Source organism: Tursiops truncatus, chromosome 10 (genome assembly GCF_011762595.2).
Source record: "Tursiops truncatus isolate mTurTru1 chromosome 10, mTurTru1.mat.Y, whole genome shotgun sequence".
Taxonomy (NCBI): domain Eukaryota; kingdom Metazoa; phylum Chordata; class Mammalia; order Artiodactyla; family Delphinidae; genus Tursiops; species Tursiops truncatus.
The window spans coordinates 62,983,811-62,998,854 of NC_047043.1; the positions used below are offsets into that span (position 1 = coordinate 62,983,811).

Below are 15,044 nucleotides of genomic sequence, written 5' to 3' on the forward strand. Positions count from 1 at the left end.
ATATGATATCACTCATATGTGCAATCTAATTTAAAAAAATGATATAGGGGGCTTCCCTGGTGGTGCAGTGGTTGAGAGTCCACCTGCCGATGCAGGGGACACGGGTTCGTGCCCCGGTCCGAGAAGATCCCACATGCCGTGGAGCGGCTGGGCCCGTGAGCCATGGCTGCTGAGCCTGTGCTCCGCAACGGGAGAGGCCACAACAGTGAGAGGCCCGCGAACCGCAAAAAAAAAAATGATATAGGGACTTCTCTGGTGGTCCAGTGACTAAGACCCTGCGCTCCCAGTGCATGGGGCCCAGGTTCGATACCTGGCTGGGGAAAAAGATCCCACATGCATGCCACAACTAAGAGTTCTCATGCTGCAACTAAGAAGTCCGCATGCCACAACTAAAGATCCCACATGCCGCAATGAAGATCCTGCGTGCCGCAGCTAAGACCTGGGGCAACCAAAATGAATAAATAAATAAATAAAATAAAATAAAATTTAAAAATGATATAAATGAACTTAAAATAGATAACCAGCAAGGACCTACTGTATAGCAGTGGGAACTCCACTCAATTTTCTATAATAACCTACATGGGAAAAGAATCTGAAAAAGAATGAATATATATATATGTGTATATATATATATATATATATATATACACACACACACATATATATAACTGAATCACTATGCTGTACAACTGAAACTAACACAACATTGTAAATCAACTATACCGTAATAAAATTTTTTTAATAAATAAATAAAATATAAATTAAAAAGTAGAATACAAAATTGTCTATAGTCTATATGCCTGTAGTTACAATTATGTTTGTGTTATGCATGCAAATGTACTAAGTCTTCAAGGGATTATGGAATAACAACAATTTTTACTTGTGGAGGTAAAAAATATTTCAATTCATATTATGTTTGCCTATGCAATATATTTTTAGCCTTACAAAGTACTTTTTTCCCCTAAATCTTTCTAACTTCTCAATTAGCACTAGATAGAACCTACTCTATGTTGAGCCAGCTGTTTAATATCCAATATGACTTAGTAAGTTAGTACATAAAGTTCCATTTTGATTTTTAAAAAATCAAAAAACAAACAGCCCAAACAGTGAACTCCTACACCAGTCCAGTTTATTCAGGAAAAAAAGCTTTTTAAGGTAAATAGCTTACATGTTTCACTAAAACATTCTCTGCTTTATTGTCTCTCTCCTCCATTTTTGTTTTACACCATTACACGTTATATCAATCCCTTTCATTTTGAAAAAAGCTAAACACTATTCTGAGAAAAAGAAGTACATCTGGTACCACTGGCACTAAGTCATGAATTATTTTTAATTCTGGTTTATTCCTAAAAATATTCTTCTCTAATCTTTAAAATCTGGAAAAACAATAATGGTTTACTTCCCTGGAGTTAAATATTCCACAAATAAAGTCCCTTGTAAATACTATTTTTTAAGACACTCATACAATCCTAATTAGAAATACCAAAAACACAATGTGAATCACCTTACATATAATACTTCATATAAAGCTACATGTAAATTTTATTCTAAATGATTTTATACTTGATAAAATATAATCTGTATTATATTACAGTGTTTTAAATGATGAAAACTTCAACCAGTTCCTGATTTGATAACTCTAATCCAGTTGATAATATAAGAGAACAGGAAATAAACACTCAAGTATTTGGAGGTAAAGGAACATGGAGCTTTCAAATGATTCAGAATAATATGCCCAAACATGTAGAGAAAAAGACAATGATAAAGCAAAAGTGGTTAAATGCTAAAAATTGGAGATTCTAAATGAAAGTGAAAGTTCTTTATACTATTCTTGCAAATTTTTACTTTCAATTAATTTTAAGTTACCCAAAAACCTCAATTGGTCACATAGTTCAGAAAATGAAATATGCCAATTATCCAGTAGAGTAGTTCCCATTTATTAAAAAATGAGCAAGTACCTCCAATATCTAACAATGTATTTATAAATTATATGCATGTACTTACTATAATACCAATATACTACAAATATATATAACTTAAATCACATATTAAGAAATAGGTATTTTGAAAGCATTAGCTAAAAAATAATTAAAATAAAAGGAATGATCTTGCTCTGCAAATGTGAATTCAACCAGTACCCAGTAATTCCCAAATCTCTTCCTCTAATTCAATCTGTTCTCTTGAACTCCAGATCTCATTTCCAACTACCTATAGGGATTTCTAAACCTGAGGTACCTACAGGAGAGCCAACCTCAACACAGACTAAACTGAGTACCTTTCTCCAGAAACCTGCTTTTATACTCTAGCTTCCACCTTAGTGAGAAAGCAATCTGCTCAGTGGAGTCATCCCAGTCAATTCTTTCTTATTTCAGCCCCACAACCCACCCTTCCCACACACACAAAAAAAAAAATCACAGAGTTCTACCCCCTTGCTGTGCTTCCTAATCACTTTCAAGATAAAAGCCACACTTCTAACACAGTAAACCTGTCATTTTATGACTGATTCTGGCCCATATTTCTGCCTACTGTCCCTCAGTTCTAGCCCTGTTGAACTATTTGCAACTACATTAAAAGCCTTTAGGCTTTTATATGTTGCTATCACTGCCTGAAAATTCAATCTTCCAGCATGTCCCTAAAGAACCCATACTCTACTTTCAGGACTCAGTTCAAATGTCCTTTCCCTTGGAAAACATTTCCTGAGATGAGGAAAGTCAAAGGCTCTATTCATATAGGTCATTAGAGGGTAAGTAAGCTCCCTGAAGACAAACAATACACTGCATTACTCCTTGAATTCTCAGAACTTGGCACATAATCAAATGCTAAATATTTGCTGAACTCAAATCAGTGAGGAAGGGACTTCCCTGGCAGTCCAGTGGTTAAGAATCCACCTTCCAATGCAGGGGACGTGGGTTCGACCCCTGGTTGGGGAACTAAGATCCCACATGCCACAGGGCAACCAAGCCCGTGTGCTGCAACTACTGAGCCCACATGCCACAACTAGAGAGAAGCCCCCGCACCGCAAGGAAGAGCCCGCGTGCTGCAACTAAGACGCAACTAAGTCAAAAATAAATAAATAAATAAATATTTTTAAAAATAAAATAAAATAAAAGCAGTATAAAAACAAACATTATTAAAAAAAAAAAAACAAAAAACCTTCACGTTCCAATGCAGAGGGTGTGAGTTCAATCCCTGGTCAGGGAGCTAAGATCCCACATGCCTCATGGCCAAAAAAAACAAAATATAAAACAGAAGTAATATTGTAACAAATTCAACAAAGACTTTAAAAATGGTCCACATCAGGGCTTCCCTGGTGACAAAGTGGTTAAGAATCTGCCTGCCAATGCAGGGGACACAGGTTCGAGCCCTGGTCTGGGAAGTTCCCACATGCCGCGGAGCAACTAAGCCTACACACCACAAATACTGAGCCCGTGCCACAACTACTGAAGCCCACACGCCTAGAGCCCATGCTCTGCAACGAAGAGTAGCCCCTGCTCACCCCAACTAGAGAAAAGCTCACACACAGCAACGAAGACCCAACACAGCCAAAAATAAAATAAATTTAACAAAAAAAGATCCACATCAAAAAAAAATCTTAAAAAAAAAAATCGTGCAGAAAAGCAGCATCCTTTAATAAATGTTGTTGGGTTAACCAGATGATCATATGGAAAAACTGCTTTTTTTTTTTTGTGAGCACTGGATCCACTGCTCACAATGAATACCAAGATAAATTCTAAATGGATAACAGAGTTACATGTAAAAAATGACACCTACAAATAGTGTAGAAATTTGTTCTTCTACAAATACTAGAAGAACACATGGCTGAAATCCTTTATCACCTACAAGTGGAGAAAGCTTCCCAACGTGATTAAAAAAAAAAATCCATATATTTGACTTAATGAAAATAAATGTCTGGATAGCAAAAATACCATAAGTGAAACGAACAGATTTACTGCAATATCAGTAAAACAATATTTTTTATTCTCAATTATATCTGAGAAATCAGTGAGTTATTAAAACTAAAAGTTTAGTGATGAAATAAGAACACACAAATCGGAAGCTTTTGAGATTTATAAAAAGGTCTACCAATAACAAATTCAGTAGAGGCAACAACCAGCAGACTGGAAACTACAAAAACCCGAATCAGAGAAATGGAAGACAAAAATTATGGGAAAATATAGGACAGATAGTTCCCGGAAATCTAGTATTTGTACAATCAGAGTTCAAAAATATAAAGAAATACAGGATGGCAGAGAAGACTAACAGACTGAATGTTCCCTGAGCTAAAGAAACATAATTGAGTCTTCAGATCGTGATTTACGATAACTAGACTTATTTATGAATTTTAAAGATCAGTATTAAAAAGGGGGAAATCAGGGACTTCCCTGGTGGCGCAGTGGTTAAGAATCCGCCTGCCAGTGCAGGGGACATGGGTTCGAGCCCCAGTCCGGGAAGATTCCACATGCCGCGGAGCACCTAAGCCCGTGCGCCACAACTACTGAGCCTGCGCTCTAGAGCTGGCGAGCCATAACTACTGAGCCTGCATGCCACTCTACTGAGGTCCACACACCTAGAGCCCATGCTCCGCAACGAGAAGCCACTGCAACGAGAAGCCTGCGCATCACGATGAAGAGTGGCCCCCACTCGCCGCAACTAGAGAAAGCCCACGCATAGCAACGAAGACCCAACACAGCCATAAATAAATAACTAAATAAATTTCAAAAATTAAAAAAAAGGGGGATATCAACAAGTAACATCAGATTTTTCTGTACAAAATCAAATGTGGAAATAAGGCATAACCCAATATTTCTATACCAAGCCAAACTTTCAGTCAAAATACCAACTGCAAGGAGAACAGAATCATATTCTCACATAAGCTCAGAAGAATCCCACCTACAAAATATAATAAGATTCCAAGAAACAACATTCTAGCCACAAGAACTGAAACAGGAGAAAAAAACGGAAAAGACTTAGTACAGTAAAGACAATAAGGAAACTACAACAGTAAAATGTTAACAGTTAAGTCTAGGTAATAATTGTTGTGATGTTTAATGCAAATTTTAAATGACTCCTGAAAGAGATGCTTCCTACAGTTCAAAAGCAAGTGTTCTATAGCTAAAATTCTGTAGCGATTCCTCCTTTTTCCTATTCTATAGGATAGCAGCAGCAAAATAAAGAGCTGTAGGCTGCACCCAAGAGTACAGAAACTGAAGATGTCCCAGTGTGATAAGCTGATGTACTTACAGGGAGTTTGGTGAAGGCCGGGTTGGTGACATGTTTCCCAAAGGCATCTTCCTGGAACTGGAGAAGCTGTACCACCAGCCCAGCCAGTGTTTTATTGGTAGGAGCATCCGCATGAACATACTGCAAGATAAAGACAGAGACTCAAAAACTGGGGCAACTGTTCAGAAGACAATGGAAGACAATGTTAGCTTACTTCCCAGTACCTAAGTACTGGCCTGGTGGCAGATTTTTAAGTGTCTGAGACACTTACATAAACAAATACTGGGAGCCGTGGGGAGGGATAGATAACATGTCCTTTCAGTTAACAGATCTTAAGAATGAGAAATACTATGCCCAAGAAACCAAGCCCAAGTGTCATTCTCATCTGCACCCGGACCTAAATTAGATGGTGAGATCCTGGACCTCAAACTTGAGCCTGATGCTACTGAATTGGCCTAAAAGTTTGTTCAGGTTTTTCCATAAGATGTAACAGAAAAACCCGAACGAACTTTCTGGCCAACCTAATATAATGGAATGAGACATACTGGCCACTATATTTCGCATGTGGCCAGAGAGCCAACTGTGTACAGTTTTTCAAACAAGTCCACAAATTCTTTGATACTCCTCTCAACAAGAGGTGGGGATCTATGGCCCTCCTATGTTGAATCAGGACCATCCTCAGTGACTCGCTTAAAACCATTAGAATGCAACAGAAGTGATGCTGTGTGACTTCTGAAGATAAATCAAAAAAGATCATGCAGCTTCCATATAGTTCTTTTGGGACACCCACCTCTGGAGCCCTGAACAATGAAGTCCAACCACCCTGACATCACCATACTGAGGAAGCCCAGGCTACACTGAGAGGCCACATGGAGAGTCCCCAGCTGCTGTTCAGAAGACTGACAGCACAACCACCAGACACATGAGTAAAGATGATTCCAGGTGATTGTGGCCCCCAGCTGTCAGGTCACCGCCAATCATCAAACATCCCCAGTCAAGGCCCCAGACACCACTGAGCAGAAATAATTGGCCCTACTGTGCCCATCCAAATTCCAGACACACAGGAACTCTAAGCATAATAACATGACTGTTTTTATGCATTAAAAAAAAATACATGTGTGGGCACTTAAAAATGGTTAGGATGGTAAATTTTATAAGATTTTTACCACAATAAAATCTTTTTTAAAACAAATGTACACGAAAAGTTATCCATGCTAATGTGAATAATGTCAAGAAGGCCAAATTCGTGGTAGACAGACAGCAAGCGAGCATTACAGCAAGGAAAGATAAAGGGTACATGACAGGGAAAGCATAAATTACTGAGTTCAATTAAATGTAAAAACTTAACTTAGTATTAAGCATTCACTATCACTTTGAAAAGCCATCATTAATTTTTTTTTTTAACCTCCAATTTTGATCAGGAAAAAACATCTATACTTCCTTCCATAAAAAAACTAAAGTTTTCTTCCTGGAAAGAACCTCTTTCCCAGTACCACCCACATTTCAAGATAATGTTTCTCTTGCAATAAATAATGTCTCAGTGATACATATACAGCAAAATATCAGCTACAGAGTCCACCATTAATTACTATGCCTTAAGTTGACTGGCTCTCAAGATGTGCTACTGTCAATCAAAGACAGAGCATAATATAAAAGGGCAATTCTTAAAGCTTAGTATCCTCGCAAATTTTTATTTGTTCAGGTATGTTAGCTTTCCACTCTAAATAGAGCAGCCAGCATGCAGTTACTTTGCTGAAGAATAGTATTTTGTTGGAATGCGTTATTTTTATTTTTTTAAATTTTATTTATTTTTGGCTGCACTGGGTCTTCGTTGCTGTGTCCAGGCTTTCTCTAGTTGGGGTGAGTGGGGTTTCTCATTGTCGAGGTTTCTCTTGTTGCGGAGCATAGGCTCTAGGCACACGGGCTTCAGTAGTTGCTGCATGCAGGCTCAGCAGTTGCAGCACGCGGGCTCAGCAGTTGTGGCTGGAGGGCTCTAGAGCACAGGCTCAGTAGTTGTGGCACACAGACTTAGTTGCTCTGCGGCATGTGGAATCTTCCCGGACCAGGGCACAAACGCGTGTCCCCTGCACTGGCAGGCGGATTCTTAACCACTGCACCACCAGGGAGTCCGGAATGCTTTATTTTACATGAAATCCCCGAGACCAAAGGTTGGTAAAATCCAGTCTACTGCCTGTTTCTGTGTGGCCCACAAGCTAAGAATGGTTTTTACATTTTTTAAATGGTTTGGAAAAAATTAAAAGAAAAATAATATTTCATGACACATGAATATAACATAAAATTCAAATGTCAGTGTCCATAAATAAAGTTTTATCAACACAGCACACTCATTCATTTGCACATTGTCTATGGCTGCTTTCCTGCAAGAGCAGAGTTGAACAGTGCAGCTGAGACTGCATGGCCCGCAAAGCCTCAATATTTACTCTTGATCTTTATAGAAAAAGTCTGTCTATCCCTGTTGTACACTACTCCTTTTTATCCTTACAGATAGCTTCCTTTTATTTAATTTAAAGGTGTCCTGTAAAAACACATTTCCTTAAGGCCACAAAGTGAAACAAATATGTCAGACATGAGCCAAAAACTGGAAACAAGTTTCATACAATTAAGCACATAACATGTCAATTCTGTTAGTCTAAAATAATGGTTCTCTTAATTCAATAAGTCAGGCCCAAGAATCTGCATTTCTAACAAGTTCCCACGTGACACTATGTGACTGGGAACTACACTTTAAGAACCACTGGACTTTAAAAAAAAAATCCACTTCAAATATTATCATATATCTCAGTTAAAGAACACATTTTATTATAATTTAGAAGTTAAAAACCAGGTAAGCAATTTTTTCTTTTCTTTTTTTTTTTGCGGTATGCAGGCCTCTCATTGTTGTAGCCTCTCCCGTTGCGGAGCACAGGCTCCAGACGTGCAGGCTCAGTGGCCATGGCTCCCGGGCCCAGCCGCTCCGCGGCATGTGGGATCTTCCCGGACCGGGGCACAAACCCACGTCCCCTGCATTGGCAGGCGGACTCTCAACCACTGCGCCACCAGGGAAGCCCCCAGGTAAGCAATTTTTAAATGTTAAAAACTTCTCACAATTCCCCTTTCCTACAATGCCAATTCCCATAAAAACCAAGTTTACTTCTCTGAGGACTATGAACTTTCAAGTGAAAATTTAACATCAGATTTTTTTCCCAATTTACTCAACATAGTAAATCTTTAATAAGTAATACTCAATTTTGAAAGTAATCAGTAATACTCAACATAGTATAACCTTTAATAAAGAATAAACTCTTCAAGTCTAACCCACAGAACTGGCACGGTACGTTGTACATACCCACAAGATAACTTTATAATCTTTAATAAGTACAAGCTTCTCAAAGGAATCACATAAAGTACTGCAAGTTTTTCCACACATGGTAAAGCAACGTGAAAAATTAATAACCGTAACTTTTTATTTTTCATATACCTGCAGACAACTGAACAGCGCCAAATCCTAAACCTGAAAGACACCATTTGGAGGAAGGTTGTTCAGCAAAAAACAAACCAACCTTCCAAGCAAAAAGTAATTTTTAATGACTTATATACATAGCTTTGTATATATTCTAAACTTCACTACTATCTACACGCTTCATTTATTGTCATTAAGAATGAGAAAGATTTCATGTGGACAGCCCTACAGTTTCAGAATAAAGATGGCCAGGTTCAAAGCCCAATCAAAATGATTATCTTAGGTATTTTAAGATCCAATTTTTAAACTACAGAACATTTTTAACTCCATTTACTTTCTCCAAATCACCCACAAAAATGATCAAACATTAAAATGTATGCAAGAGATGACATTTTTAACTAATAAATTGAATCTGACATTAATTAATGTCAGATTCATACTGTCTCAAAAGGCAGTCAATGTACGACTATAAAATTTTAAATCGACTTTAAAAAATTTCTAAGAGTAACATTCTGTTTAACCAGTAAGAATGAAGCAGGGGGACCAAATGATACATGGCAAAAGTATCACTACCACCTCAAATTTATATAATCCTACCTTCAAGGACTATCTCATTTGATTCGAACAACTGTCTGTGGGAGTCACAGTCTTACTCCCAACTTACAAATGAAAAATTAAAACATGGAAATCAAGTCATCTGCTCAATGACACCAATTAGCAGCCAAGAGTACTGAACTAACGTCTTCCAAACTAACGTAATGCTCATTCCACTATCCCATACAGACATAAATTCATTTCAACTGCTTCCAAAAATCTCACCTAAACATAAAAAGTTCTTAATAGCTTTCAAAATAATGAATCCTGATTAAAGGGAAAAAAATTTAATAATTATATAGACTACTTCAGTCATAAAAATTTTATCTTTTGATCAAAAAAAAGTTCAACAGAATGTTTTACTTAAGACAACAAAAAATTTTTTTAGTCTCAAAGTATTTTGATTAAGAAAGTTAGGAGGATCAGGCTGACGCAGGCGCTCCTTTGTCGGTCCCTCTTGCTGTGCCCTTAGGGTTGGCTGCGGCACGTCACCCCGCGAGCCTCCCTCCGGAAGCCTGGACACCGTCACTGGGGCTTCGTGGCCGCGGCAGTTCAGGATCTTAAGCCTGGGACAATGGTGTGCATTCCCTGCATTGTCATTCCAGTTCTGCTCTGGGTCTACAAAAAGTTCCTGGAACCATATATATACCCTCTGATTTCCCCCTTTGTTAGTCGTGTGTGGCCTAGGAAAGCTATACAAGAATCCAGTGATAAAAACAAAGGCAAAATAGACTGTAAGGGTGCAGATATAAATGGATCACCAACAAGAGGACCAACAGAAATCTCGGATAAAAAGAAAGACTAATGTGATGGTCCCAAAGGATCTCATTGTTTTCAAAATGGATCTGATAGTATGAAGCACCTTCTTTGTACTTGTCTCTGATCTTTTTCCCTGAAACCAGAATTTGGGTTAGATAGTTTAGATATTTACCTGACACTAATCAGGAAATACCTGGTATTTGTATTTCAAATGTAGCTAGTTATATTTAATGACCTCATTCCTGAGTTCCTTTTTCATTAAAGTAGCTTTCATTTCTTTTATTGCATTTTTAAAAATATGAATAAAGAAAAGGTTCGTGCCAGTAGACACTGTTACTAAATCAGTCCCTAAAAATCCTTGGGCCTCTAGCTTTTATTCAGGCTCTTCAAATTTGAGGAGTATAATTTTACTGTGAAAGAGTGCAGTGAGACTGTGCAGTGAATTGAAAGGTAGTTTTTGGAGATGATAATGACTTGAAACATAAAGATGTAATTACTGTCTCACTCAATGGAGCAGCTTATCTATGAGAGTAGTAATTACTGTTTATTGCTCTGAGGAAGATAGGAAAGACAGGGAAATGGGGTAACCTCTCTGAAAAATGGAACATCTTTTACGTAAATGGCTAATGTATATTATAAAATTCTAATTCTTGTCGCATTCCTTCTGTTCCTACAAATATATTAAATATTCAGTTTAAAAAAAAAAAAAAAAAAAGAAAGTTAGGAGGATATGTTTGGAAAGTTGTTATCAATAAATCTGCTTTATATTCCCTGTGACATTAATATAGTATCAAAAGTTTAACTTATCCGTAAACAATTCTATTGTAGCAGATGTCCCATCTGGAAAAAAGAAAAGTCTTAAACTGTTAAATACTTTATATAAAGGGCACTGAAATGCCTTCCTTGGGCAATCTACTCTATTTTAGTAATCTTCGTTAAATCCAAAGCATCTTTATTTAAATCATCCTAAAATCTTAAATCTTATTTCAGGGGTAAGCCAAACTTCGGGAAGAAACTTACCTGGAAACTCAATGGCTTACAGATATACTTCACCTTCACAAGGTTTTATCATCTGAAAATCACTCTGAACTATGGATAGCAATATATCTTTCAAAGTTAGGATGAAAGATATGCACCCAGTAATACAAAGCAGGCAGCTTAGGTAGATAAACAAGCTTCCACACTGCTAGTGGACTGAAAACGCAACCTCAGGCAAACAGTTAATCTCTCTGTGCTTCAGCTTCCAGGTACCTAAAGTGGTCACCTCCTCTGGACTCCTTTGGCTAGTTGAAGCTCATCCCAGTCAAAAAGTATTCACCCTCCTTTCTGTACTGCTAAGCCAAATGGATCAACAAAGCCTAAAAAAACAGGTTTCTATACTAGTTAATCTATTCATTCATGGAACAAATATTTACTGAGCACCTCCTATAGGCATTCAGAAGACAAAAACAATACAAAGAAGTTCATTTTTAATTTGAAATCACCTGGGTTTTATAAGTAGGTGCCTATGTCTATCTTTTCCACAACACTGTGAGTTCCTTCAAGAGAGGGATTATGTGCAGCCAAAAAAAAAAAAGGCAGAGGGGGGAGTTGGAGACAGGCAGACCTTTGAATTCCAAATTTGCCACTCCTAACTGTAATTCTTAGAGAAGTTACTTAAATCTCCACCCTCAGGTGTCTCTCACGTGGAAAATGAAGTAAATAATATCTATCATTCAGGACTGCTGTGAGGATTTAAGTGACTTATGTTTTAAATGCCTGGGTAAGGTGGATGTTCAGTTGTTCACTGAGTGCATACATAAACCCATCAATAAAAATGCTACTATCAATGTCATGTTTATTTCATTTATTTGCTGAGATTTATGAATTTGAAAACACACTATTAAATGCAACAGAAAAGTTTAGTTAAATCTTATCAATGTGTATACCAGGTAGAGATATATCCTGTACAGAGGAAGCAAAGAACCTTCTGGTAAATATTTTCACCACACCAACACCACTCGCAGAGGCTGATAGGATTCTGACTGTCAGGCCCAAGGGATATACAATTCTTAATCTGAGTAGGCCCAAGAAACACACTCTAGCTTTATGAAACTCTGAGAGGTCAAACCTAACTTTAATTTTGTCTTTAAGGCCTCAGGCACACTGAGCCAACATTAGCCTACTGTCTTCAACACTTTGGGACAAATCCTGCAATCAGCCTCACAACCAGTTCCTCACCCACCCAAACAAACCTCTTAAAGATTATCCAAGCCTAAAGCTGCCCTCTTAAAATTGGGCACAAATAGATGCACAGAGTTTGGAGAGGTAGAAATTACTACTACTGTATTTCCCTTTTTCTTTTCCCTTCCTTGCTATCCAAAGGAATATTCCTCCTATTTCTCTTTGTTAAAGCTACACTGATAAAGTCATACAATATTATATGTCAATTATATCTCAATAAAACTGGGGTATAAAATCCAGACTGGGGGGAAAAATACATTAAGGTATATTAATTTAAGACCCAAAGTACTGGCTGAAGGGCACATGATAAACAATACTTTAATAATATAAATATATTCAACTCCCTTAGCTACTACCAGAAGCTCTACTGCCAACACCAAAAAAGTGACCAATTTCCCATTGTACAAGGGAAAACAATATTCTTGTTTACCTACATGTAAATGAGAAAAAGCTACAATCCCAAATGTGACTGCAAAATTTCAGGGGGGGGAAAAGTCAAAGAATCAAAAAATATATTGTAAATAAAAATATAAATCGCTTCTCACTTCCTAAAACCTCAGATAAGGAATGGTCATTTCTGAGAGTACCACAATGGAACGCAAAAGCACCCAAGATCCCTGTCCATGCCTAACAACTTCCAAAAGCTGATAGGCTCCACTGCGCTGTACACCCCAAATGAGTAGGTTCCTAGACTATCTTTTCATTCATTCCAACAAATATTTACTAAGCAACTACTAAGAGCAAGGCAATGAGGATCAAACACGTTCCGGGACACGTTGTAGTGAACAGGCCTAACAAGGTCCTTGCCCCAGGGTTATGGTCCACAACGGGGGAAGTAGAGAACTGAAAAGGGTGTTCCGGAAATTTGGGGGCAGAGTATTTTTGGCAGTCTGCGTCCTTACACCTTCTAAGGGAGTCATTCCTAAATAGTTACATAAAGGGGACGCTAAAAAAACATTTGTTATAAACAAGAGGCTAACTTACAACTTTTAATACCACTGACTCAGCGGAACTTACATTCCAAACGTAGAGCAAACAGGTAAATAAAAATAATCTCAAAAAGTGGTATGGGGCTTCCCTGGTGGCGCAGTGGTTGAGAGTCCGCCTGCCGATGCAGGGGACACGGGTTCGTGTCCCGGTCCGGGAAGATACCATATGCCGCGGAGCGGCTAGGCCCGTGAGCCATGGCCGCTGAGCCTGCGCGTCCGGAGCCTGTGCTCCGCAACGGGAGAGGCCACAGCAGTGAGAGGCCCGCGTACCGCAAAAAAAAAAAAAAAAGTGGTATGAAAACAAAGGTGATATGAAGCGGGGTGATCTAACATGAATGGGGTTCTCAGGGAAGGCCTCACATTAGCCACAAGTGAACATTAACTCTTGCACTCCCACTATACATAACCAGAAGTAGTGAAGTAAAAGCCGTCATTTTTTTTTTTTTTTTTTGCGGTACGCGGGCCTCTCACTGCCGTGGCCTCTCCCGTTGCGGAGCACAGGCTCCGGACGCGCAGGCTCAGCGGCCATGGCTCACGGGCCTAGCCGCTCCGCGGCACGTGGGATCTTCCCGGACCGGGTCACGAACCCGTGTCCCCTGCATCGGCAGGCGGACTCTCAACCACTGCGCCACCAGGGAAGCCCAAAGCCGTCATTTTTTAATATTAGTTCTCATGAATACTGTAATTCATTATATTTAACCTGCTGTAACCAACGTCCGAGTACAATCGTCCATAGTCCGTCTTTAGCATATCAACAGCAGATAGTAAAACCTTCGTCACCTCACTTGACTTTGAAGACTAGTCTCTAAACAAAACTTGCCGCTTTTACCCCTCTGGCTCCGACAGTTTTAACAATCATAGCTCACACACCTCAAGCAGCCAACAAAAGAGGAAGATTCACACCCTCCGGGTCGCTGAGCTCGACCTGCTCCTGCAGGAGCAAGCGGAGGCTTTTGCCCGGGGTGCGTGGGCTCCCAAGAGCGGACTTCGGAGGACCAGTGGAGTACCGTGCGCGCGGACGCCGAGAGCGCACCGCGGGGGCGTGGCGGGCCCTGCGCCTGCCTTTGTTGTCCCTCGTGGCGCGCGGGGGGAGGGGCGGCCAGAAGCCCGCGAGGCCAGTCGCCGCCCCCGGCCCCCGTCTCGTGGCCTTCCGGCCCCTACGAGCGCGCGAACCCACCTTCTTGTAGTGCTTGCCCAGCCAGACCCGCACGGAATCCAGCTGGGACACCGTCTCCGGGCTCTCCCAAAACTTGCTGGTCGGGCCCCCGTCCTTCCGTCGATAAACTGCCAGGCCCGCGGCCGCCGCCGCGCCTCCCAGACCCGCAGCGCCCGCCGTCGCCCCCAGCCCGCCGCTGCCCGCCGCCGCGGCCATCGTCGCCGTACGTCGTCCCCACAGCCCTGCCCGCCCGCCCCGCCCCGGCCCTCGCGGCGTTCCTCGTTCGCACGCGCGCGCGCAGCCGCCACCTCCGCCTCCCGGCACCGCCCAGTCAGCCCCCTTCCGGCGGGGAGAGCCGGCCCCGCCCCTTCTCGGGACCGGCGCCTAAGTGACGAGAGCACGCCCATACGCATGCGCAACACTCTCTCTGGGCGGGCCTAGGACGAGCTCATCCCCCCGCCTCTTCCGCCAGGCTGTAGGACAGTTCACAGTCTCCGCCCCCCAGCTTCGGCTTGTTAGTGTGTGGCTGTTTCCCGGATACCTGCGTCGAATCGTTATGCAATCTTCTACTGCACGGAGGTTCTGTGTTATCGTCGGCCACCGCCGGGGAGAAAAGGGCTGGCGTGAGATGTTCCGAGAGGAG

At 40.6% G+C, this 15,044-nt stretch overlaps 2 protein-coding genes across 5 annotated transcripts in view; one reads left to right on the forward strand and one right to left on the reverse strand.

The window, feature by feature from the left end:
* Positions 1-14,829, reverse strand: part of SMARCC1 (SWI/SNF related BAF chromatin remodeling complex subunit C1) — a 181,464-nt gene extending 166,635 nt beyond the window's left edge. For 3 of the 4 annotated variants that reach the window (XM_073811103.1, XM_073811102.1, XM_073811104.1), the window contains exons 1-2: positions 14,423-14,829; positions 5,242-5,361 (exon numbers count right to left, since the gene is read on the reverse strand). In XM_073811103.1, the coding sequence (XP_073667204.1) occupies positions 5,242-5,361; positions 14,423-14,814 (512 nt within the window). In that variant the 5' untranslated portion in view covers positions 14,815-14,829. The remainder of the gene's footprint in view (positions 1-5,241; positions 5,362-14,422) is intronic. The other variant, XM_019946825.2, reaches the window with a different exon arrangement.
* LOC117313916 (UPF0729 protein C18orf32 homolog) lies at positions 9,779-10,359 on the forward strand. The gene has a single exon (XM_033864842.2). The coding sequence runs from the start codon at positions 9,849-9,851 to the stop codon at positions 10,077-10,079; it is 231 nt and encodes a 76-aa protein (XP_033720733.1). The 5' UTR covers positions 9,779-9,848; the 3' UTR covers positions 10,080-10,359.
* Positions 14,830-15,044: the final 215 nt, after the last annotated feature.

Excerpts from the sequence above, each read along its gene's own strand:
- LOC117313916 (XM_033864842.2), top strand. The coding sequence starts at position 9,849 with ATGGTGTGCATTCCCTGCATTGTCATTCCAGTTCTGCTCTGGGTCTAC.